The sequence below is a fragment of the Mercenaria mercenaria genome, chromosome 6 (assembly GCF_021730395.1).
Source record: "Mercenaria mercenaria strain notata chromosome 6, MADL_Memer_1, whole genome shotgun sequence".
NCBI lineage: Eukaryota > Metazoa > Mollusca > Bivalvia > Venerida > Veneridae > Mercenaria > Mercenaria mercenaria.
This window is the reverse complement of record NC_069366.1, coordinates 45,412,835-45,439,828: the sequence shown is the minus strand read 5'-3', so window position 1 is coordinate 45,439,828 and position 26,994 is coordinate 45,412,835. Positions and strand designations below refer to the sequence as shown.

Below are 26,994 nucleotides of genomic sequence, written 5' to 3'. Positions count from 1 at the left end.
TTGATCTACTAAACTGATTTGTGCGCTCTCTACATTGACTCATCTCCATAATTACATGTAACCCTATTTTTATGGAGCGCTGTACGGGTGACTGCTTACTTAGTATATGGATTTTCCTGTTGGACTTTTGTTCTGTGTTTTTTCCTATTTACCAAATTGTAACAAAGTCTTGCGTGTGATAAGCCAAAATACAAATGTATGTCTTAAATACACCCTGACCATGATGAATTTTTTTTTCACTTGTGATTATTCTTCCTAGTTTTCGTCTAAGTTTATTCCTTCTTCCTGTCTAAATATTTGTCTTGCCTTTGTAAGTGTGGTACTCTAAATTCTGTGTCCTAACTGCAAATGTTCTAGGCGTTCGATCTTCATTCCCGGCTGTTCAAAGCACTAGTCTTCGCGTACATCAACAGTGCAGTCATCCTGTGCCGTTGTACCAGCTGAGGAGGCAAGATAGTCCTAAGTTCCCATAAATCCGGTGTCGAGTTGAGTTTTTGGCATCAGATGCTGAAGCAAATTTAAGTACCCGGTTCGAGGTCAATGGACCACCAGCTTAGAATAAGCGAGACAGACGCCTTTCGCCCGTTGTATCCGAAAGATATCGTCATTCGCCATGTTTCGCTAACTTGGACATCTTGACTTAGCGATATATGTGGCACTGACGCGCATGTGACGGATGGTTTAGGTCAGAGGTTTCATATAAAGGCCTAATTTACAATCGCGTTTTATTCACAATACTTTTGGAATTTAGAAAAAACGAAACGGGTCTTGTCTTTGATTAATAATCTTTAACATTAAAAATAGATGCGAAGTTTACTAATAAATGAAAATACAGTCTCATATAAACAGTTTACTTTGAGAATATAACTTTGATTTGAAAATGGATATTTACATGAGAGTTAGTTTTTACATGTTCACCAAATAAATAATGGCCCTTTATCTTTATGAGCCATATAATGGAGGCAATCAAGGATTATAAGCATCTCTTCAAGTTCCTGTTCGTCTTCTGCAAGCTGATGTAACAACACTCTCAACACCGCTGGCTCATGGAGGCCAATATCCTCTATAGTACCAGGCTCTGGGGTGCCGTTCAAGAGCCCATATTTGTTGACCATATCTTGCGTGAACTCTGAATGGCGTTCAAAGTCGTAACTAAGGCGCTGCAAAGTCTCAAGAATATATTCCAGTCTCATTCTGAGATTTAAATCTACTCCCGGGTCATGGTCGGCGTGTCGAACCTCTTTCGCAATCAGCAGCATGATACTTGCAACACTGTAGCCATAGTAACTGAAAAAAATGTGTAAAATAAACATATCGATCATACATTCGTAATTTTTATGCGTGGACCTTTGTTAAATAAAAAAGGAGTTAGAAAAGGAGACTTCGACTTAAATAACATGTTCATGGACTTAATATACACTGTGATCTTTTCTTTTTCATAAGTATAAAAACAATGCACGACTGGAAATGTGTTAAACTGATTGCATACTGCGACTTCGCCGTCGCTTAGAAGGTAATATTTTCGTTATTGTGCTCAGAGACCTGCGGGTTTAGACAGTTTAGGCAGCATTGACTGATAGAGGACCAATACCCGAAATCGACATTTGACTAAAGCACTGAAAATGAGAGGTTAGCCGTCGATTACCAGACGTATCATATTCCTGTCCTTTTACACCACCAGTCATGAAACTTAACGAACTAATTCCGCAATAAACTGGTTATACGTTCTTTGTATGGCAAAATAACATTTTTTAATTAATTTGGTAATGAGGTAGACGCAAATCATGAGTGAAAAATAGAATATGCTTTTGTAAAAATGCACATGTCTCCCTCGAAAGCATAGTCATAGGCAAGAAGTCAACAGGGGACAGGAGCAAAAGTCAAGGTGACCTTAATGATTTGTTAAGCGATTGAAATGCAATAGTGATAACCTAGCCATCTATATGGATACGGTTTTCAATGTTCAGGTCCCTGTGGTCTTGGGTGGCGGGGAGACATACTCCTCAATAAGTCAAATCGTCATAGGAAGTGTCAAGGCTCAGGGTCAAATGGTTCTCAAGTTATGGATCAGAAACTGATATTCATATTTCAGGACCCTTTGAGCTTGACTTTTGACCTAACCCTAAAATCATTAGGGATTATCTGCTCGGCACGTCCAGTAAATCCTTTAAAGTTTCAAGGTTCTGAATCAAAAGGTTTTCAAGTTATTGTTTGGAAACGGGTTTTCTCGTATGACTTTGACCTTTAACGTAGTGATCTCAAAATCAAGAGGGGACATCTACTTGGCATTTCCAATCATCCTGTGAAGTTTCAAGGTTCTGGATCAAGTGGTTCTTAAGTAATGAATTAGAATTGGTTTTCCACGGTCTTGCGCCTGCGGCCTTAACCTTTCACCGAGTGACTCCAAATTCAATAGGTTCTTCTATTTCACATGTCCAATCATACCGTGAAGTTTCAAGGTCCTGGGTCCTTTGATTGAATTACCCAAAAACAATAAGTGTCTTCTACTCTGCATGTCCAATCATCCTATGAAGATTCAACATTCTGGGTCAAATAGTTCTCAAGCTATTGATCGGAAAAGTTTTCCATGTTCTTGCCCCTGTGATCTTGACCTTCTACCAAGTGACCCCAACAAGGAGTCATCTACTTTATATTTCCAATCAACCTGTGAAGTTTCGACGTTTTTGGTAGAGTGGTTCTTAGGTTATTGATCGGAAATGATTTCAATGTTCTGCCCCCAGCGACCTTAACCTTCCACCGAGTGACTCAAAAATCGATAGGGTCTTCTACTTTACATGTCTAATCATCCTATGAAGTTTCAAGGTCCTGGGTCGAGTGAATCTCAAGTTTTTGATCGGAAACGGTTTTGCATGTTCTGGTACCTGTGACTTTGACCTTTGACCTACTGACCCCAAGATCAATAGAGGTCATCTTCTATGCATGTCTAATCATCCTATGAAGTTTCAACATTCTGGATCTAGCGGTTCTCAAATTATTGATCGGAAACGGTTTCCACCTTAAGGTCCCTGTGACCTTGACCTTTGATGGAGTGACGCAAAAACAACAAGGGTCATCTACTCTGTAAGTGAAATGGTTCTCAAGTTATTGATCGGAAATGAAGTGTGACGGACAGACAGGGCAAAAACAATACGGGGAGACATAACGAACCTTCGTTTGGCCTCTTACAGGCCACTTTTGGCTACTTTCTTCATGCTCAGGAAGCAGTATGTCGTCAATACGACATACCTAAGCCGTGTGCACGAGAAAGACTCATAGATAAATCATGAGCACGAGACAGACGTATTATAAGTTGTGCGCAGTAGATATCCTGCATACAACATGGCATCGCTTACCGAGATCGCTTTGTACTACAGTGTCTATCATTTGTCCTGGCGAACACAAACTCGAGTATCCGTCTGTCCAGCTGGAATGCTATTTCTCCTATCAGACGCTTGTTTGGTTTTGTCATTGCCAGGATCATTCCGACTTCCTCGGAAATAACTGGGTAGTAACCAGTCAGAATATCAACCGGACGGTGAATTATGTACTTCGCTGCAAAATAGTACATATGATTTACATAGTCCGTATACCTCAAGCTTTGCACTAGCCTTTCCTAATTTTAATTTTAACCGATTATTTCCCTTTGTTCTCAAAGCACGGGTAAAGTAAGATTTGTATGAAAAAAATGAGATGATATTTAGTGTTCCGCAATTCCTAAAATAGTAATTTACATACAATGGTTTCGATGTTTCTACTGTACTTGTTTTCTAAATCATCGATCATAATCTTTTAAACAGGCATATACAAAAGCATATTGAAGAAAACGACTGGAGATACATGGCTGTCATACCCTTTTCAGTTGCTCCTCTACCTTTGATACCCATGATGTCAGCCAGTAATACAGTCGAAATTCTGTTCGCTGAAGAAAAAAAAATCATTAATAATTATTAAACCGTGTACTTAACATGTATATGTAAGTTGTAAACTAATAGGGGTCAGTAGCCGATTTATGCTGCAGTATTGGCACTTCAAATGTCTTATATATATACTGCAAATATATTTTCATTAAACGCTTTAATCTACTATTTCATTCACATATTAATGATATTTCTTAAGAAAAGTGTCAGGAATATAGAAAACAAACATCAATACCCGGGCTGGTGGAAGTTTTGGTACCAACGGTTTGAATTTTCAACATACATGGAGTCGTTTCTATTTGATAAGATATAAATCTTATATTTATTCATTTATTTCAAAATTGTATCTGTTTTACACTTATGTGTTAATTTTAAATTGCCTAAGCTAAGAAATCCGTACTTTGATAATGATCGTTAAAGACTCTGTGAGCCAATAATTATTATGGTTGCATATTTCTGCAACGAGAATGGCTAGGTAACGATCACGATAATATTGTTAACTTTCCCGGAAATGTGTGCATTTTTTCTGGAAACATTTCAGCAATAAATAATATTTTCTAGATATTTTTATTTATTTCCTGAAAATGTTTTAGCGAAAAATTTTGCGTTAATGCTTTGAACTGCCACGAGATGCTGGGGTATAGCTATCGCGATAATATTTTAAGCTTTCTAGCAAAGTTGTGCATTTTTATTTTATAAAACTTCATCGCAATATTTTTTTCTAGATATACTTTTTACTTCCGAGAAACTTTAGGCTGATGAAATAAACTTTTCAGAAAAGTCCGAAATATCAAGATAATTTTTGCAAGTATTGAGATAACTATCTAGCTGATAAATTGGCAGCTGCTGGCATTTACACAAAAGATATCGAGATAATATAATGTAAAATATCGCAATAATATTTCCAGGAAACCTTCGACTTTTCCAATAATCTTTTCAGAAAACTTCGTTTTATTAAGATAATGTTTTGAAGTATCGCGATAGCTACCTAGCTATCCCGTGGCAGAAATATGTCACCACCTAACTATCTCGTGGCAGAAATATGGCACCATTGCGACCTAGCTATCGTGGCAGAAATATGGCACCACCTAACTAACTCGTGGCAGAAATATGCCACCATCGCTACCTAGCTATCTTGTGGCAGAAATATGGCACCACTAGCTGTCTCGTGGCAGAAATATGCCACCATCGCTAGCTACCTAGCTATCTTGTGGCAGAAATATCTGCAGAAATAGGTCATCACCTAGCTATTTCGTGGCAGAAATATGACACCATCGCTACGTAGCTATCTTGTGGCAGAAATATGGCACCACCTAACTATCTCGTGGCAGAAATATGACACCATCGCTACGTAGGTTTCTCGTGGTAGAAATATGGCACCACTAGCTGTCTCGTGGCAGAAATATGCCACCATCGCTACCTAGCTATCTCGTGGCAGAAATATCACACCACTTAGCTATCTCGTGGCAGAAATATCACACCACCTAGCTATATCATGGCAAAATATGCCACCGTCGCTACGTAGCTATCTCGTGGCAGAAATGGGTCATCACCTAGCTATCTCGTGGCAGAAATATGGCACCATCGCTACCTAGCTATCTTGTGGCAGAAATATGGCACCACCTAACTATCTCGTGGCAGAAATATGACACCATCGCTACGTAGGTTTCTCGTGGTAGAAATATGGCACCACTAGCTGTCTCGTGGCAGAAATATGCCACCATCGCTACCTAGCTATCTCGTGGCAGAAATATCACACCACTTAGCTATCTCGTGGCAGAAATATCACACCACCTAGCTATCTCATGGCAAAATATGCCACCGTCGCTACGTAGCTATCTCGTGGCAGAAATATGGCACCACCTAGCTATCTCGTTGCAGAAATATGCCACCATCGCTACCTAGCTATCTCGTGGCAGAAATATCACACTATCTAGCTATCTCGTGGCAGAAATATGGCACCTTACCAAATTGTAAGATTTTGTAGGCTAAAATGCTTTGCACAACAGAAACACAAAAATGTAGGACTTCTCTAATTTTAGTTGGTATATCAGCTAACAAATCAGTCCGTGAGAAATCGCATGGGGAACATTTAATGGAATATTGAAATGTTGCTTTGAAGACGCGGTCTGATATCTAAATTAAGTCTGTTATAAACAGCATCTCTGATTAAAGCAAGTTTACTATCATTTATTCTTGTGATATCCGTCATCTTAAATATAAAGGGAGGTAATTTACAGACTCCTTACTTTGAAGAGGGATTGCAGGTATTTTATGTTTCTTTATTTCATGGTGCAGTCTGTCATCATTTACACTGTTGCAATTATTTAATAAGAGGACAGCGCTCTTGAAGTCCCACATAAATGGTATAATCGTTCAGTCAGACTTACAGAATGAATCCAAAAATCTGTTGAAGTCTTTCTACAGGCTTGGAATTAAAAAGACACAGAACATTTATTTTTCCGTTACAGTTTAACTTGTTTGAAAGAACTGACAAAACTTTTTGTGTAAAGTATATATCGATATAGGAACTGCATGGTTCTTCCTAGTCCTAACCTATGATTCTAATTACTTCCCCTGGCATTCTGTTTTACATACATTCAAAATTATGATAAAATACCATACATTTTTGTTTAGGCAACCGTTTCAATATTATTATTGTTAATTATGGAACAATGGAATTGAAATTTGAGATTTTCTCCAACTAAACTAAATAGAGTTTAGTTAACTGCATTTTAAATGACCCTGAGTACATGTGGCTTTCAAAGTTTTACAACACTTTCTTTCTGAACTGAAAAACAAACCATTTTAAAATACTCCAGTCAAATGCCTCGGTACTATTGTAATAAATTTCTGTTGTGATTTTTTTTTCAATTAAATAATATTTTCATGAGACTCGCAGTATCATATAACAGGAATGTGATTTTACGGACTATTTTCAAGCTTTGAAACGACAACTTTGAGGGACAACTGTTACAACTAAAATGATCTTAAGGAAGTTTATCAAATTTTATTCTCGTATCTCAATAACCGCTTGTCGGAATGTAATAAAACTTGTACATACACTTGTTCATTGTAATGATCTGAAACGAAATACACAGATGCCATAACTCTGTTTTTGCTTTTTTTTCCCACAAACTTATGCTCCTTTACGACCAAAGCATTTTGTAAAGTATTTGTATGTAAGCTGCAACAAGATTTTGATTACTGACTTACTTTCGTTTAAGCGAAAGTATTATCCTTGTCTACTAGTTATGCCACTGTATTCGTTCTTTTGACCTTTTGTGGCAATACTTTGAATAGTCGAACGTTGCTGTCCTCCGACAGTTCTTGCTCTTGTAAGGCATTCGTGTATATGGGCTGAAGTTTTTTGGCAATTATTTGTCAATATATCATCCGGTGTAAACAATGACATTGCATCGACCTCGCGATTTACGCAGACAACCCCGTATCAAAATGTATGTTGATAGGAAATAGTTCATCAAGTTCTTTTCTTCTAGAACTATATCATCTGATTAAAAACAAACAAAAAATGAATATAGTGAAAACCCTTTTGTAAATGTACCAAATTTCCGCGAAAGTATTAGTACCTATCACCAGCTGATTAAAAGAAGAAACGATGCCGACCTTCAACATTAAGAAGTGGCAGTCAGTCGCCTAATATGCTTCCTTAACCTTTACCCTGCTAAATTTCTAAAATAGACTTGTCCATCATTCATTTTGAGCAGTACCACTTATTATTTAAAGGGATGTTCACTGAAAATTTATTGCCCGAATAGCGAACAGTGCAGATCATGATCAGCCTGCACGGAGGTGCAAGTTGATCTTGGCCTGCACTGGTCGCATAGGCAGAATCACTTGCCATCAGCATGCTGGAACTATTACTTTGGCTTTCTTGTGCTGAAGATTTCAAGTTATAGTCTTTACATACGCAAATAGAGGATGTTTCCCTACCTTTTGGTGATCTCTGCTCCACTGTGATATTTGTATCACGTATTTCGGGGTTTTTCTTGTGTACCGTCGTTTTGTTATGCCCAATGTCCCTGTTGCCTGACAACTCATACCTCTGCAATTCTTCTTCATTGTCGTAAGGCAATACTGTGGTCTCTGCACTGCATTCGCATTGTTCACTTGGTTCATATCCGACAGTAGGGTTATTTGTCACACCCCGAGAAATATCGTTGAATTCCCTGTCTAAAATTTAAAGAGAAAAATGCGCCTTTTTTGTCTTTGATTGAATGGTTTGGATATGATTTAGAAAGATTGTGAATATCTGGCTCTCCGATATTTATTATACTAGTATATAACGTTGTCATTAAAACATTGCTACTAGTGTTCCTGTTACAACATACACTTAACAAAATTCCTAATTGGTCAGTTTATATTGTATTACTATTTTGTTAATAATGCATGTATTTACAAGAAATTTCACATACCGACATTTGAACAGGTACTGCAGCAATTATTGATTTATTTTGGACGACTCACGGCCAGCGTAACAGCATTAGGCGTTTTGACCAATATTGCATATTTTGCACGTGCAGGGCATGCGCACCAATATGCACTTGTTAGTGAACATTTTTGGCATTACTGACGAAAGTCCTACTAGAAAAACACATATCATTGTGAAATTGACACAAGAGCAACGCGCCCGGGCTGTCGGAATTTTACAACAAAACTCAAAATCGGTGACTTCAATGAATTGTTCTTGGGTTAAATTTTGCCAAAAGAGCGCGGATGGTAGATAACCAACGACTGAAGGTTCTTGTAAACGGAAATAAGGTTAAAATGGAAATAACCATCAAAATAACAGCTACAAACAAATTATATCAAAATTCCTTTGAAATTGCAAAAATAATTACACACGTGTCGTAAATGTGTCCCGGCTAGCAACATTCCGACAGCTCGATCGCGTTGCTTTTGTGTCAATTTCACCATGATATGTGTTTTTCTAGTAGGACTTTCGTCAGAAATGCCAAAAGTGTAAACGAACACGTGCATGTTGGTGCACATGCCCTGCACGTGCAAAATATGTAATGTTAGTCAAAACGCCTAATGCGGTTACTTTGGCTGTGAGTCGCCAAAAATAAATCAATAATTAGCTGCAGTACCTATTCAAATGTCGGTATGTGAAATTTCGTGTGAATACATGCATTATTAACAAAATAGTAATACAATATAAACTGACCAATTAGGAATTTTGTTGAATGTATATTTAAAATTATTTATATCTCTTTAGTTTAGACTTCAACCGTATCATGCCAAGGAAACCCGGATACAATGTTGCTTTAAGCAGTTGTTCCATATTGTCCCATTAAATCAAGAGAACTCTAGGCATTTAATGAAATGTTAACACGTCCGATTTTTTTTCCTTCTAGAGCAGTTTAAAATGTTTAATATCCTCATTATTTGCCAGTTGCTATGATATATGTTCACTGGGTTTTATTTTTATTCTTTCAATTTTCACTTTAGCCCAACAAAATTTAGTGTTAAACTACAGATCGATCAATAGCACAAACTATTGGCCTTCGATTTATATGTTTTAATACATTTTATTGAATCCAGACTCCTTGACAAAATAATTACAAGAGTTGTAAGATATTATTGAAGAGCCAGCATCGACAGCCTGTTGAAATACCAACCTTGTCTTTGAGTGGCACGATTTTGGATCGTTGGTCGCAAAGGTGTAGATGCTGCTTGCGGCAAACCGACCCTTCCGAAATCGTCCCATTGACTACCTGCTGAAGGCATTTGTGTAGAGACGCTCTGCTGAAATGAACTACATTGGAGACTGTTTGGGCCAGTACCAGTAGACTGTCTTTCCGAATCGTAGGCTGTTTGTTGTCTATCCTTTCTACTGCCTTTTGTATTGTTGACAAAGGAAGTCTGCGTGCCCCGGTTATACGCTTCTTTTGCTTCAGCCAGAGTATTTTCATCTCGTCCGACATTTTTGGTATATTGAGATTTGATCGAACAGTTTTGGGGTGCTACGGTAAAGTTTACAGATTTTGCAAGATGACGCTTTCCAGACCTTTCAGTCGCAGTGGTCGGCAGTTTTGACTGGTCACTGTCAAAAAAGCTGTCAAGGTTAGCAGCGACACTGTCATACAGTAAATGCTGTGCTGTAGGGTAATTACTAACTGATGTTTCATTTTCTCTAATTCTAGCAGGCTTTATATATTTAGGCGGCGGCATTTCCTTACCAATGTCCGGTATGGTAATGGCTCCTGTATCGTTTTCAGCCCACGGTGAATGACAGAAACACGTCGTCGGTGATATCTGCACACCGCATTCTTTGCAATGTTTTTCAGTTTTCACAGGCGAAAAGGCACTTTCTTTGATTCTCTGAAATTCTGGACTTTCAAATACACTTTTCAACCGCATGGACGGAGCGCTAGTTGGACGCTTGTAAACGCCTTTTTTCAATTGACTTCTGCCAAAAGTGTCGTCTGCTTGAGTCTCTCTCTCTCTTGATGTACTTCGTATGTTGTATTTGTTACGAGAGGGTAAGTCTTTTCCTCCGGAAAGCTGTGAATTTGGATGAAAAGAACTCCCGATCTTGGACTTTCCTGGCGATTTTTCGTAAGGACTTTTTCCCACGCCGAACCTCATTGGCGGACGTAGTGATCCAGCTGAAAGTGCAGGAGAGTATTCCGGCCGAGGAGATGATTTCGTAGAACGGAACGTTGACGTTTGTAAGGTGCTATTGCGTAGATCATTTAAATCAATGTCTTGAAACGATTTCCCGTAACTATTAGAAAGTACTGTGTTTTCATTCAGTTGTTTGATTCTCTTAGCTGACGATAGGTAGTCAGACGTTGTACTGGTGCCTGTTGCGGTAGTCCTTGTATGAGTTTCTGTAAGCTTGTCTGAAAAAATATAGTAATCTTTTGCTTAAATTCAAAACAAACCCATACATAAAAGTAGATTATAATATCATTAATTTTCATTTTTTTTTTTTGATAATTGGTGGTAGCTGTAGTGTTCAAAACCCTAGGGCCGTGGGCCAATACGGCTGCCAAAGGACAAAAAATAAGGCCAATAAAAATCAATCTTAGGGGAGCGGTGACTTAGTGGTTAAGATGTCGATCACTCAACATGTGGGTCGTGGGTTCAAGTCCCGCTGGGTCACGACCACGCCTTCTTTTGGAGTTTTCATCACAATCGAGCTAATATAAGATCACTTGGTTGATGATTTTAATATTCAACTCTGTATTGCGCCCCCACCCGCCTTCCCCCTCAATTTAACTGGTCAAAATGCTTGAAACCTTGAAAACCGTATTGGCAAAGCTTTCTCGTATTTGCCCTGTTTATTTTTTGTTGTTGTTTTTTCATACTGACGCTGACTTTCTCACATTGACTAAGATTAGTTTGATATTGGCCTAATCTGTTTCATATAATACAAAAAATTGCTAATTACGTTGCTGAATGATAAATTCTACGTAGTATAAATCTCCAGCACTATAAGATCCCCGAGGGGTGACTGCGATAAAGTTATAGTTCCCTGCTATTCAACACATTCAAAACGAGCTAAGATCAACTTGAAGACAGTAGTTTAAATGAACGTACAGCAGAAGAGAATTATACAATACTGACAATTAAACAGTATAGGCTGAAGTTGATTTAGTAGCAGAGTTCACGTGTTTTCAAGGTAAATGTGCTCGGCAAATTAAAAGTTCTGCTCACTTGAGTTTATAATTAGATAAAATTTGAATAAAGGATGGCACTTATATAACGCATATACCAAACGAAATGTTAATTACCTCCATGCAACCTTTTGAAGAAACCGATGTTGATATTTATTATATACCTATAAAAAAATCTTTCGAAAAACGGCTTGTATAAACAAGCAAATACGAACAGGCAGAAAAAATCCGTATTGTACCTTTGACGGACTACTTCAAAGTTTTGCACGACCTGACACAGTTCTACAAAAAAAAAACTTCACTCAGTTAAAGTAAAGATAAATTGAAGATTTCGTTCGATAACAAAACAACAAACAAAAAAGGGTGAGGTATAATAAAATGGTCATTATAACAGTAGAAAGATATGGGTATTTGTATTCATGCAGCTCCTGTGGATTTTGCCTGGTCCGGGATCACACTCGGCGCAGATCAAGCTACTATTATTATAACCCTATTTTGTTTAGATAAATACTTTGCCACCAAGCACACTATATATCGGGTGTCAGAAGTTGCAATACAACTGGCATAATATGCACGAATAATCTTTCGAACAACTTGAATTTGCAGATTTCATGCGCAAGCAATATTCGTTTGCTCGTACTATAGTCAAGCATGTTTTGCAACAAAATACCTCAAATGTTTACCAAATAAGTGTTTTTCTGAATTCCGGGCATATAGTATATGAAAAAAAAGTTTTTACACTACAAAAGAAAATGGACTGTAAAAGGCTCTAATGTCGTTGTTTAAAATGCGGCTATCATATATTCCATGGCAATATGAGCATTAAATATATTAATTTCTTGTTAAATCCTGTATCTGATAATTGTTTTCCCTAATATTTGTCAAAGGTTTGAATACTTATGAACATAGAAAGTTTGATTGAATATATTGTTTTTTTTTGGTTGTTTTTTTTGGGGGGGGGGGGGGGGGGGGTTCGGGGGGGGGGGGGGGTATTTTGTTTTACCTCTCTTTATGGCTCTTAACTGTGCAGTATTAAAAGTATCGCTTTTATAACCATGTTATTATCATCTATTTAGACAGCTGTTTTATCTGTTTTTAACATGAATGGAATTTTCAATCACTCAAAACAAAAAAAAATGTTTTTGTATGTAGATCTATAGGCTATAGTTTCAAGAGTTATAGTTTCCGAAGCGTTTTTTTTATTTATTTTCTACAATGTAGCATTTGATTAAACTTATATTTTTCAAACCTTCAGAGTATTCATTGTTCTTAGAAAATTCGGCAAATAAAAAAGCTACCATCGACTGCTTGATTTTTAGACTGAAAATGTGTTTATAAAAACGGCAAGAAAACACTAAATGTCTCTTTAAATGATTATAATCTTCAAGAATGTAAACGCCACGCCTTGATAAAGGCCCAAGACTAACAATTTATTAATACAATGTACCTGTTAAGAAGTTTCTAAGCTTGTCATCACACATAGACATGACAGAAGATAACACGTTCATTGTTTTAAGATCCGAATTCTCTAAAAACAATCGCAGGCAACGGCGTAACTTTTTATTCTCGGTGTATAACTGCAGATTGTTTGCGCCAATGCTGTTTGTGCGGTAACTTCTCTGGCCGTTGCAGGTTGCGGGTGATCGGTTAAAGGTTTGCTGTGTCGACTGTTTCTTTTGTGGAGTAACTGAGCGAAGTGCATCCAAAGGAAGAGTGGAAATGTTCCGATTTGTTGACATTTTAAGGAATTTCTCGACGGAACAAAAATGTCGCAGCCATCACCCTATTTTGGTGAGCAACCTCTGGCAACTGACGTACTTGTCGCATAGGAACGACGTCACATTCTCGTAATGCGTCGCGGTGATAATCAAATCTCGCGCTATATAACAGTTGTATTTTATTTATTGTTATCCAAATAACGTAGATTAAAGCCTGAATTCGGCGTAAGGAAATGGAATTCATTTTATGAATAAATGACCTTCCGTGAGTCAATTTATTACAACAGCAACATAACTATCTTTCTAAAGTTAAAATATGATATTTAAACATCTGACACGTTAAATAATTCCAAATAATGTCTTAAAATCAGCTGGAAATGTGGGGATCTTTTTAGTTATAGACAAATATTACAAAAACAAAAGCATGGATAGTACATTTTATTTTACCGTATTAAAGTTTCATCAAAATTTACATTGCAGAGAAAAAAATCTATTCGCGAACATGTTATCAAAATTGTTATTTTCCCACAGACTCCCATTATGAAAACTTGTATGAGGTCCAAGTTTTTCAAATCAGCAAAGCAAATAATCCAGCACACGACCCTATCTTTTTATTTGCCAAATTTTCTTTAAGTATATTCTTAAGTTTTGAAAAATCAGGGTTTAATGCAGAACTACCTCAATCCAAGTAAATGCTAGATCCTTCACATCACTCGCATCAGGAAAACCCTTGAGTCAATATAAGTCTCATGGTCAAACATTAGCGTCATTTAAAGATGCAAATTACCTTGGTGTCGATATCAGTAGAACACACATATATCAAGAATCACAACAAATGCAAACAAAACATGTAAAGATCAAACTTAAATAAGAGATGGTCCAGGTGCGTACAATCAGATGGGTCAAAAACGACTATTTCCGTCACGATAGTGTCACACAATTGAAAAACACCCTTGACTGGCTTACCCTTTACGTTTAGATTCTAACGTGTCATATTCTACTAGATATATCATCATCATATGTAGTCATCGTTCCTTAGTCTCCGGCAACAACATGTCAGGTCAAATTATTTCAAGTACTCCTTTTTCCCCAGTAAGTAGATCTATTCCTACCTTCCCAATATTGCAACACTACCTGTTTTATATTGTTCATGCTAAGGGAAGCGGTAGTCTTTGGGTTAATATGCCGACCCCTAAACCCACGGGTCGTGGGTTCGAGCCCCACTTGGGTCATGACCACGCCTTCTCAAATGACACCTGGCACTGGTTTTAATTCCAGGAAACGGACTCAAGTAAGGTTGAAGCTTTCATCACAATTGAGCTTATATGCTGCTTTTACTTATCAACCATATTATTTTTCAAGTTCTCACTGTAGCTGAAACTGTTTGTATGTAAGTTTATTTGTAATCACCATGAGTAATCTATATGTGCGACTCCTCCATACGACTGTTGGTAAGTGTTTCAGCTGCAAGATGGAACAATATACACAGAAAAAGAACCCCATCCAGTTTAATTATAAACTTCACCATCATACTCTAGAAACAGTTCAGTCATCAAAGTATCTAGGTGTAACTTCACTTTAAAACAACTTGAAATGGGATAAGCACATAAACTCAATCACTAACAAAGCAAATCAGTCTCTTGGTTTTGTGCGTAGAAATTTGAAAAAATAACTCTTCTAAAGTGAAAGAACATGCATATAAAGCTATAATAAGACCAAAATTAGAATATTCATGTACTATTTGGGACCACACATACTAAAAGCCATATAGATCAAACTGAAGAAGTTTAGAGAAGGGCTGCCAGACTTGTCACTAATCGCTATCATAATACAAGTTCAGTTCCTGATATGTTAACAAATTTAAATTGGCCATCATTAAAGATAAGAAGAACTAGAGTTCGCCTGATAATGATGTTCTTTAAGATTGTCCACCATGTAGTAGCCATATATCCTGATTTTTTTTTATTAATTAATACCAGCTGCTTCAAGAACAAGGCATGGACACGTTAACATCTACAGCTTAAACAGACACATTGGGACATCCAAAGATTCATATAAATATTCAATATCCCCTAGAACGGTAGGTCAGCAGAAGATGTTGCCCGCTGTCGCACATACAGCAGTCACAGTTGACTCCTTCAAAGCCTTTGTCACTGTGCCTGTCCCAATCTCTGCCCTAAATCTTTAAACAGCAACCAGTGTACGAAGTTTTAATAATGTAACATTTGGAAAGTTTTATTGTTTTGGCACATGTACAAACTTGATATATGTAAAAACACCATAAAATTGTATTCAGCGCCTACTGCACACATATAATCTTCAAAGTTATGAAGGAGTGTAGTAATTTGAAGAAGAAGATACATAAGTCGCTCCAATGCTAGAAGCTTCCCTGGTGGTATCATGAGTTCATATGTTGAGTCTATGAATAGCCTCTCGGTCGGTTAAAAAGTTCATTCAGAGTTTAAATCACACCTAAACGGGACTCTTATCAAAAAATTAGCTCAAGACCCTTAGTTTCGTAGTTAGTTTTTTTAGGCTTTTATCCTCATTAACAGACGACGCGTGAAAGAAAGATAGGCTGATTACAAGGCTACATATGAATGTTTTCTCGAAAAAAAAAAAAAAAAACCCTGGAGACTGTTCAGACTTCCTTGGACGCTGGCTGTTTTAGTGTATTACGCCCTATTAGTAATCTCCACAATATGATTTTCTAACGACAGTCCGGTTTAAAACCAAAATGGCCGATTGACAACACATTGAAAATTGAGAAGTTAAAATTGTTGCAGTTTTGGCTTTTTGTACAAAGATATATATAATGGCGACTCGAAGCTTAACAGAAGTTTTTATTTTGATGAGAAATAATGCACTGCAAAGTCGTAATATCTTCTCAGACCAAGTAAGTAGTTAGTGCGACAAGTTTTTTGTTGAAAAATTATTTCATAAATTTAGTTTGGAAGTGGCTAAGGGTCCGGTAACCGTATCTCTAGACCCGGAGTCTAGAGGTCCGGTACTCAATATACATGTACTATTATGTATTGTATTACCGCTGTATGAGATAATTGGTGGTAAATGTTATGATTAATAATTTGTCATAAATAGGCTGGTAACAATTTGCCCGATCGGGCTTTCGACATAAAAACTAATATTTCGTGAAAAATAATGAAGGTATTTCTTTCAAACTTGGTTCATTTATTAAGCAGAACACAGTTTTTGCTTTAACCGAAGCTTCCCGAGAGAGAGTTTGTACCAATCAAATTGATGTGTTAATTTCCGTATGACTACGAGCCAATTACGTAAATCATCGATATTGACTCACTGGTTACTATTTATGCTATTCGTGGACGCTTCATTGTCGGAAAAGTATTAGAATCATTCGCGCACTTGACCTTGACCGAAACTAAAAAAAACTTGAAAAAAGAATTATTCGTCAAAATATAACAACGTGTGGGAACTGGAATTTCCTTGGCTTAGAAAAGCAAACAGTGGACCTAGTTTTGCTTTCTGCAAGCTATGTAGGAAGTAAGTTGTATGCACAACCGTTTTTCAGGTGCAGGTTCAAACCGAAAGTACATTTCAAATCGAAAGTAGAATATGTAGATCAGTGAGACGTTTGTTTGTATTAAACATTTAGGTTCATAGATATCACGGCTGTAATAAAAGCTCAAAACAGTTTTACTGACAAAATCAGTTATAAAATTTGCATTATTAATTTTATTTGTTTTTTAGAAAAATAAATTTTCTTGTAGATCTATCATGAAATAAAATTAAACAAAAAAAATCATGTTTTTTCCATATAGACTGTTAAAGCAAGGCAAAAAAGAGTGGACCTGAAATTCATATTAATGGTCTCAGAAAGCACCAGAATGCATACTTTCATATATACTTTAAAAAAATTCTTTGAGGAGGGGGGGGGCAGGGGATCCCCCAACCCCGCCCCTCTCCCAAGAGGGAGGGGGAGTCCCTCCCGCACCCACCCCCATTCGTCACGTCGCTTTGCGACTCGCACAGATCTCACTCTTTCGTATTTTGGAAACTTGACAGGTATGGATCACATAAAAATATCCTTTTAACCTTGCGCTTTTTTGCGCCAACGTTTCCAAATACCCCCCTCGGGAGTCCCAGCAGGTGCACTCTAGTTATAAACTTCTAAGCAAATTACTTCCCTTGACAAATACTCTTCAGTTTTGCGAATAAGATTTGTCCTACTTTTGACAGATGAATTGCTGACAGGTTTAACTCATTATAACTTTTTAACAGATAAAGCTATTAAAAATGGTTTTCACCATTGTTTCTCTTAAAAATAGATCTTTCTAACAGTATATAGCGTGTGCCATTTATTTAAAAGAAAAGAAATTGTTTGTTATCCCTACCAGGGGTATGGATCCATGCCTCTAGAACCAGATTCCAGAGGTATTGATCCATACAGGGCTGGACAAATTCCTTGGGAACAACTTGTCCTGCATAAAATTTTCAACTTGGCCTGCTACAATTCTTACTCACCCTGCAGTTCACTAAGCAAAAACGACTGATACAGACAGCATCTTTTGTCTGTTTTAATTAGCAACCCTGATAAGCCAAGCGCTTATCAGCAAATCGTCTGGAAAATCGGCAAATTCTTATACCTTGTTCAGAAAAATATTCATAAAGTCATTATCAATTATCTCACTGTAATATGGTTACCACCAATAAAAAGCTAATAAAATTGCCTTCAAAGTGAAATTTTATGGTGCCCCTGTTGTGTGTGTTTATTACACATAAGCATGAATTACGCAAGTTGCGTAATAACGCAACTTGCCAAAATTTCGGCTGCGTTGTTAATTGCAGATCTGAAGCTACCGCCGGTGACACCTGCTTAAAGTTTTGTAAATTAACAAATTAACATTGCGACCACCTGCTTCTTTTTGAATATTGATGAGGCATACATTTCTTGAAAGCTGATTGACTGAAGTTTACAATGATGTATGTTTCCTTTGCATATCCCTCTTGAGAACAAAGAAATAGTCCACGCTATTCTACTTAAATTATAGAACTGAAATTTAAAATATTCTAAAATATACGGACATTAAATGAATCTACACACTCTAAATTTTATTTTGATACCAAAATCATTAAAGTCCGATGTGATTTAGCGGGTCGCATTTATATTTGAAGTTTGCCATTAAAGAAAATTTGTGCCAATGGCTGCCATTATTGAAATCGAGTGATTGACTGCATCGTCAAATTATTCGATACTAAATTTAATGGTGCAGACCGTAATTTTGTTCTAAACTATCGAGCGTATAGCTAATGCGATCATAATGCAGTACCATAGCAAAGCAGGACAGAATTTAGAGTTGCGAAAAACAAATCAACTTCCTGTTCAGATCCTCAGCTATCCAGCATCTGTGCTACTCCGTTGTAATCTGATTTATCATATTTTTGGTTAAAAATCGAACTCATCCTGCAGGATGAGTACTACACCAATTTCCACTCGCCCTGAGCTGATTTCTACTCGTATTTACTAGCGGACAAGTGGATTTGTCAAACCCTGCCATAACTCGTGACAAGTCTGCTCCTAGAGTTGGATTATTTAGTCTGATGTAACAGGTCTGTAAAATGGAACCTTGAATCTTAGTGTAGTCAGTCGAATCAGTTGAGAAAGCTGATGGATGAAGATGGGATCTTGACAAGAGTAATGCCATGTATCTGAAGCTTTACACATTATTATTATACCAGATTTATATAGCGCCCTTTTCATGATAAACACGTTCAAAGGCGCTTTAGATATAACAAACACAGCTACACAGATCTGGTATAATAACAATGATAATAACTTTAGGACCTCTTCTCAGTTTGAGAAAAAAAGCCCGGGTATATTTTATGCCAGGTTCTGCAAATTTTAGAAGTACCATGAGGTTAAAAAGGAGATGCTGTCTAGTTACACACATAAAATACATTCTTATCCATCAGAAGTTTTGTCATAGTTCTTCCACTTACTTGGTGAACATGCACACTCATTTGCAGTGATTTTAACCATTTAATGTCCTCTACACCATTTGTCATTTTGAAAATTTTGGAGCAGGGTGTCGATTTGTACTAAATGTCTGTTTGTATGATCTTTGGTATTAAACAGTATGGCATTCATTATTGCACAAAATTTATATTGCATTGTCAATTAATGGTCAATACAAAGTTTGTTTGATACCCATTTTTAAGTTGAGGGAGTCGGTTTTGGCATTGTGATTTTGTAGATGTTTATATTTTACGTTGCTTTGTTTTGCCATCTGTCTCCATTTCTATTGTTTGTACAGGTAGTTTATTCTTCACATTATTATTCTTTGAACAAATATTCTGTAGTGGTAGAAGATATGTATAGTGGTATTAAATATGTAAGTTCAATTGACAAAACCAACAAAAATAAGAAAAGCAGTTTTGTTTATATGTCTTATCTCTGCAACAGCTTTTCTGTTTCTAAAAGTTGTGTTTTAATGATATGGGTAGATTTAAAAAAAATTAATGAACAAGAGTTATTTTTGCATGATTAGTACAAATGATAATGAAATTTATACTTCTTGAACTCATTCTTAGCGCGATTATTCAAAGAATAGTGAGAACTATTACTTTTACCTGTTTGTTGGTGTTGGTGCCGCACTTCAGTGGGTTAAAGTTTTGCATGCAAGTTCATATCTCAGTGAGCATTGCATATATTGGATTTAAACATTACAAAAGACTTTCTAGACATCAAACCTACAGAAATAAGTTATTTAGATAACTCACTCTCTGGGTTATATTTGAATTCAAAATGTGGCCCTTTTTTTACTTCGAAAATTTTGTGGAAGTTTTGCGTGCAAGTTGTTATCCTTTTTAACTAAGAAAATACGGTTAAAGTTATGTGTTCAAGCTGTATCTCAGTAACTTTTACATTTATTTGATTGAAAACTCCCACAGTGCTTCGCAGTCATCAGAGCTGACATAATCAAGTTAGATAACTCTTGGTTGAATTAAATTCTAATTATGACCTTTTTTCAACTGAGAAATTTTGTTGAAGCTTTGCATACATGTACAAGTTGTTATTGTTGCCATAATTATTTAAATAGAATTTAAATTTGTTATATACTGTAATTAAAATAACTCAGTCTTGCCAAGTTATGGCCCTTGTTCGACTTATAAGCTGTTGAATAGTTGAGCAATCTGTCTTGTTGGATTTAATTTTTGATACAATTGTTTCACATATACACCGAACAGAAACAAAGACCATATTCTACCAAGTTTTGTTGTTTCAGAATCAGCTAGGGGATTCACATTATATGTCACTATTGTTACAAATTTCTGTGTAAAAATGTGTAGAGGCATAGCATAATGAACAAAAACACATTGGAAATAACCTTAATATAGGTGATAACGATACGTTATCGCTTGGATATCAAGCATACAGGTGGGAAAGCCGCTAATGGGGAATGAAGTGGGCTCATGTGATTCATAAACATAGGAATTTGGTGAATATCACAAGGTTGTATAGCAATTGCATGAGGAGCCTTGATAAATTTGTAACCAATTTATTGCATTATCGAAGAATTCGTAAAAAACACCGTTTTATGCCCCCACACATTTATGTGGGTGGGCATATAGCGTTGCTGCTGTCTGTCCGTACGTACGTACATCCCGGATTTCAGTTAGTGCGTACTTTCCAGTTTTGGCATATGACATTGTGTGAATGGCTCATTGGTCATAATACAAAGTTTCTTTTGGTTTGGTTTTGATTCCTTTTCAGTGTATATGTGTAATGGCCTTTAATTATGTAGACTTGTTTTTCATTTTATGGGAGATTGGGGCTTAGTTTGTTTAATTTGATATACAAAATGGGTAAGAACAGACAGATGTTCAAGATGTTTAATCATGAATAAAGTAAAACAAGAAATAACAATAATGTTTTTTTTTTCTGTTGTTTTTTTTGCAAACTACTGAAAATTGACATATTTGGTTTGTACATTTGCTTTTGTTTTTTTTTTTAGAATATATTAAATACATGTATTGTCTTACCAGTCAAGAATAATTGAATAATTATTACTTTAATGAAAGATTGGCAGAGATAACACTTTTTTCACCAGGTAATTACATTTGTGTAATGAAAGTTATAGTAAGTACCCCAAGCTACTTATTATTGAAATAAAATTTCTAATTGGTTTTGTTTAAAACTAATGCCTATGATGTCAGTTCTTGTATTTTAAGGTGGTATTTGGCACAGGTGTAGGCGTGACTTTCCCACAATGCAAAATTTACCTCGTACCCAGTTACTTTCCCACATTGCAAAATTTACCTCGTATGCAGTAACTAGATTGTTAGATTTATTTGCAATAAGAGATAAAGATGAAGTGCTTTTTTCTTCTAACAGATATCCGACGACAGAATGGGTTTGATGTCAAATGTCAATCTAGATCTAGAGGCGGGTACAGTTAACACACGATCAAACAGACTGCCACCAGAATGGTAAGTTTTTCACTTCCAGGTCTGATTTGCAGTTTGACATTTGTAATGTTCTGATTATATATATGAACATTTCGGACCCTTAAAGGGATTTGTATTCTAAATGACTGACCCAAGACGGGATTGTTTAACACTACGTTTATTCACTACAGCTAATACAAGATAACTGATTTAACAGTATAATACAAACATGTATACGTTCTTAGAACCGGCACGCTATACGCTAGTGCGGTGCAGGAGGGAGGAGCTACATTTCATGAATGAGAGACCATTACATCCCTCCTATCTTCAGATTTAAAATCTTATAATAATCGTATTTTCTAAGAACAAAATATGATGTGAAGCTTATAACACAAACAAAAGAAAGGCATCAAACTTTAAAGAAAATAAATATCAACAGTATCCGATCAATTCCCTATTTACTCATTTGTCATGCATAATGATGTGTTCCTTCTCATGAGGTTAGAGTCGTTTTCCCAGAATGAAATAAATGTCAGTGTCAAATCATTAAGCTTCATATATTCAGATTTACGATTCATTTATAAGTTCGTAGTTGTTCTTGAGAATGTCATTATTACCTGAATACAAGAAATAATGTCTGTAAAATTAAGGGGTTATCATCTAATGTTCATCATGACACCAGAATAGTCTGTGAAAACACCATGAAATTTTGTTTTAAATGCTTGTAAAGTTAATGTCCATTTTGTCCGACGCTCATTAATCTTTCCCCGTGATAGCGTTCGCTGATATTTTATTATCCACAGCTGTGCAAATTAAAGAGCTAGTTTGTGGAACTAGATATTTAGATTATAAACAAGAAAAAAAAACACTAGACATTAAATGACCACCAGCAGTGGTTATGCTCATTTGTTTCGCAATAGAATATGTACTTTGCAGGTTTTATTATGACCTGGCTATAACACTTCGCAGTATAATTGAACTTTTTGCACTTTACAGGTTTTATTATGACCTGGCTATTTAAAACACGCCACAAATAGAATCGCACTTTTTTTTGTACTTTCAGGTTTTATTATGACCTGAACATTAGAACACTTCCAACTAAATTAATCCATAAGTGTAAGAATTTTTTCTTTTGCAATTGAGACACATTTTTTTAGGCAATTTATACACACTGTATTTACTATTATTCATCTATAGCCTTCTAGGGGGTCTTCGTTTCCTTCCTGATTTTCGCAGTGAGGTACCGTCGGCGTCGGAAGAGGATTTACGCTGGTCGCTGTCGTTAAATGAGTTTACAGGTTTGAAATGGGATATGTCACGGGTAATTGTACAATCATTGTGTTGAACTGTGACCATAGAACCTTTTCTCGAGATTACCTTACCGACTGAATAGCTGAATGGTGTGTCAAGTTTATTCCTTATATTTTGTTTCACAAGTACCTTGTCTCCAGGTTTTATTGTTGAATACTTCGTTTTCCGTCGGATGTCGGCATAACGTTTATTTTTCATCTTTGCTTTAGTGTCTCTTTCTCTGACATACTTATCCTTTCTGAAAACTGAAAACTGGGGAAGTTTTGTTTTCATTTTTCTGTTAAACATGAGTTCATACGGAGAAAGCCCAGTGCTTGGATGTGGGGTACTCCTATAGTTCATGAGGAAACTACTGATTTCAGTTTTAAAGTTCTTTCCTGATGCTGATGCGGTTTTCATGGTTTTAACTAAAGGCTTCATAAATGCTTCTGCTGTACCGTTTGCCATCGGATGAAGTGGTGTTACTTTTCTATGTTTAAAACCAAAACGATCTGCAAAGTCCGAGAAGATTTGACTGTTGAATGGAGATCCATTGTCAGTTTTCACGACACTTGGGATAGAAAACAAACTGAATAATTTCTCAAGATGTGGAATAACTGTTTGCGCAGAAAGGCTATGGAGTTTTTCTACAACAGGATATCTGCTATAGTCACATATGACTACCATGAAATATTCGCCTGACGGGAAAGGTCCACAAAAATCCACGGATACTTCGTCCCAAGGTTGTTTTGGTAACGGACTGGGTTTTATAGGCTCTTGTGTTGTTGAGGGAGAAGCGGACATGCACGGTATGCAGTTTTTACACATTTCATCTACACGTGTATCCATGTATGGAAACCAACATGTTTCTCTCAAAAGTGCTTTGCAGCGAACACGACCCTGATGACCTTCGTGTGCTAGCTTAACGACCTTTTGTTGCAGCGAATCAGGAATGCACAGTCGCGTGCCGCGCAATAAAACATTTCCTTCATCGAGTGACACGACAGTTAGCTCTTCGCTCACAGTTTGATAACTCCTGAAGCTGTCATCTTGGTAACATAATTGTTTCGACCAACTGTTATTCGGTAACGCGTCCATTACGCACTTAATAACACAGTCTTTCTGAGTGGCAGTTGCGATGTCAGACATAGTTAATGAACTTGGCACTGACGTGTGAGCAATAAACCTGACGTAATCTTCAGCAAAGCTTTCAACTGGCTGCTGTTTAACTGGATGTCTGGAGCAGTAGTCTGAGATCATTTGGCTTCCGGCGCGATATTTCACTTTGAAATTGTAAGTTGTCAATTTTAACCTCCATCTTTCAAGGCGCGCTGACTGAATTTGCTTGGTGTTATTGAATATTGATTCTAAACAACGATGATCACTGATTAATGTAAACTCTTTTCCAAACAAATAAAGGTGGAAATGCTGGCAACCAAAAACACAAGCCAATGCCTCACGCTCTGTTTGGCTGTAGCGTTGCTCTACGGGTGTAAGTGACCTACTTCCATATGACACGATTCGATTATCTTGAACTAAGATCGCAGAAACACCAACAGGACTTCCATCAACCCACAGTTCTGTTTGTTTTGACGGGTCAAAGTATGCCATGACCTTGTCACTGACTAATGCATTTTTCAGTTGATGAAACGCGTTTTCCTGCTGTGTTGTCCATTCAAATGGCTGATTTTGCTGTGTTAAGCGTCTGAGGGGTTCTGAGATTGTAGAGTAGTTTTCAATAAATCTTGACACGTAATTTGTCATTCCAAGGAAAGATCGAACCTCGCCCTGATTTTTCGGCTTTTCAACGTTCTTGATAGCAGTGATTTTCTCAGGATCTGGTGATATTCCCGATTCAGAAAAGACATATCCGAAGAATTTTATTTTGCTTTTTCCAAATTCACATTTTTCTTTGTTGAGTGTCAGATTTCTATCTTGTAGCCGTTGCAGAAGTGCTTCTAAGTTCGAGTCATGATCTGTTTGCGTTTTCCCATGAATGATTATGTCATCTGAAATGTTCAGCACACCATTTAATCCATTTATCACTTGTCGTATTTCATTTTGGAAAATTTCTGGGGCTACACTTACACCGAAATTTAGCTGTTTGTACCTCCAAAGTCCAACATGGCTTGCGAACACGGTCATGTTTCTTGATTCCTCGGAAAGTTCGAGCTGATGGAACCCTTTGTAAAGGTCCACCTTTGAAAACACGGTGGAGCCATTTAGTTCCATTATTATGTCATCCACTGTAGGCACGACATGTCTTTCACGCTTTAATGCTAGATTCGCTTTTCTCATATCTACACAAATTCTGACATCATTCGGAGACTTTGTGTTTCGGAGCAACGACCAAGTTCGAGACCCAGGGTGTCGCACCTGTGGCTTTTTCAATTACATCAAGTTTTTCAAGTTTCTCGAGCTCTTGTGCAACTTTATCATGGACGTGAAACGGAATGCGTCTAGCTGGCTGGGCAGTAGGTATTACACTTTCGTCTATGTGGAATTTGATTTGCTTATCCTTTAATTTTCCTAGCCCATTGAACACTGGTTTGTATTTGTTATATAAGTCTGAATACTTCTCATTTTTTACTAGATATAGTCTGTATGACTGGTACAATTTCAAGCTCCACGGCGGTTTCATAACTTATCAAATTTTCCGATGCACCGTTCACGACATGAAAATCCGTTGTTGCGAATTTCGGACCCGATTCTATGACACATACGTATTTCCCTTTTATAGACAATGGTTTGTTTTGACCGAATGCATATGCTTTTGTTTTTGTTTTCTGGATTTTCGGCTTCGGTCTCATTTTGTCGATTAAAGACTCGTTGAGAATATTCAAGCTACTTCCTGTGTCAACAAGAAAAGTCACATCAACACCATTTACTTTTAAGTTTACTTTTGGCACTTTTTTGTTTGAAATTTTCTTTACAACACTAAGTCCAAAAGCCACATCCATTTCAGAACAAGATTCGTCTTCACTGTTGGTTTCATAGCCATTGTTATTTTCGGATATTTCGTGTAGTTGTCCTTTTGAATTCAGCCGTTTACGACATACCTCAATGAAATGGTTTCTTTTATGGCAGTAATTGCATTTTGCGCCAAACGCTGGGCATTTTCGCGCATGTGGATAAGTTCCTCCGCAGTTTCTACACTTCTGTATTTCTTTCTGATAAGCAGGATTTTCAGGCTTTCGTCGCTGGGAAGGATGTTTCTTAATTTTGTTTACCGGAAGACTGTCATGTCTGTCCATTGCGTGTGCTTGTTTTTCCGCCATTTCCATACTTCTTGCTAAAATTAGGATATCTTTCAATTCCTTTTCTTCTTCTAAGCACTTAATTCTTAATTTCTTTGATACGCATCCTTGTATTATCTGACTTTTAATTTCACCATCCTTATCACTGAATTCACAATGTTCCGCTTTCTGACGTAATTTCGTTACATACATATCTATTGTTTCGCCTTGATTTTGCTTCAGATTTCTAAACTCAAATCTTTCGAATTCTTTATTCTTTTTTGGCATGAAGTAGTCATGAAGCGCAGATTTTGTTTCTGTATAATTGTCGTCGGTAGTTCCAAGGTTGAGCGTCTCGTATATTTCAAATACTTCATCTCCGGAGTAGTGTAATAACAATGCCTTTTTTCTTTTATTTTTGTCTATGTTCATTCCCACAAATAAATTCTCTAATTTCGCGACATATTTGTTCCATCTTACACCTGCAGACTGTTCATCACTGTAAACTTCAAATTTCGGAAATTCCGGAATGCTAGCCATAGTTCAATTGTTCATAAATATCCACTGTTTTATTGCACTGATTAAATTGATAAATTGTATTCCATAATTCTTCGAAAGCACGCTTTATCCTCGTCGCCAATGTAATGTTCTGATTATATATATGAACATTTCGGACCCTTAAAGGGATTTGTATTCTAAATGACTGACCCAAGACGGGATTGTTTAACACTACGTTTATTCACTACAGCTAATACAAGATAAC

At 36.8% G+C, this 26,994-nt stretch overlaps 2 protein-coding genes across 2 annotated transcripts in view; one reads left to right on the top strand and one right to left on the bottom strand.

Annotated features, from left to right (window-relative positions):
• Positions 1-768: 768 nt before the first annotated feature.
• LOC123549048 (uncharacterized) lies at positions 769-13,381 on the bottom strand. The gene is made up of 6 exons (XM_045336826.2): positions 13,011-13,381; positions 9,560-10,786; positions 7,872-8,111; positions 3,851-3,919; positions 3,354-3,552; positions 769-1,287 (listed from the first exon to the last, which is right to left on the bottom strand). The coding sequence occupies exons 1-6, from the start codon at positions 13,300-13,302 to the stop codon at positions 915-917; spliced, it is 2,400 nt and encodes a 799-aa protein (XP_045192761.2). The 5' UTR covers positions 13,303-13,381; the 3' UTR covers positions 769-914.
• A 2,637-nt stretch (positions 13,382-16,018) lies between these two features.
• The window catches only part of LOC123549049 (syntaxin-16-like), a 29,755-nt gene continuing 18,779 nt past the window's right edge, over positions 16,019-26,994 (top strand). Inside the window, exons 1-2 of the mRNA XM_045336829.2 lie at positions 16,019-16,177; positions 21,653-21,747. Of these exons, the coding sequence (XP_045192764.1) occupies positions 16,097-16,177; positions 21,653-21,747 (176 nt within the window). The 5' untranslated portion in view covers positions 16,019-16,096. The remainder of the gene's footprint in view (positions 16,178-21,652; positions 21,748-26,994) is intronic.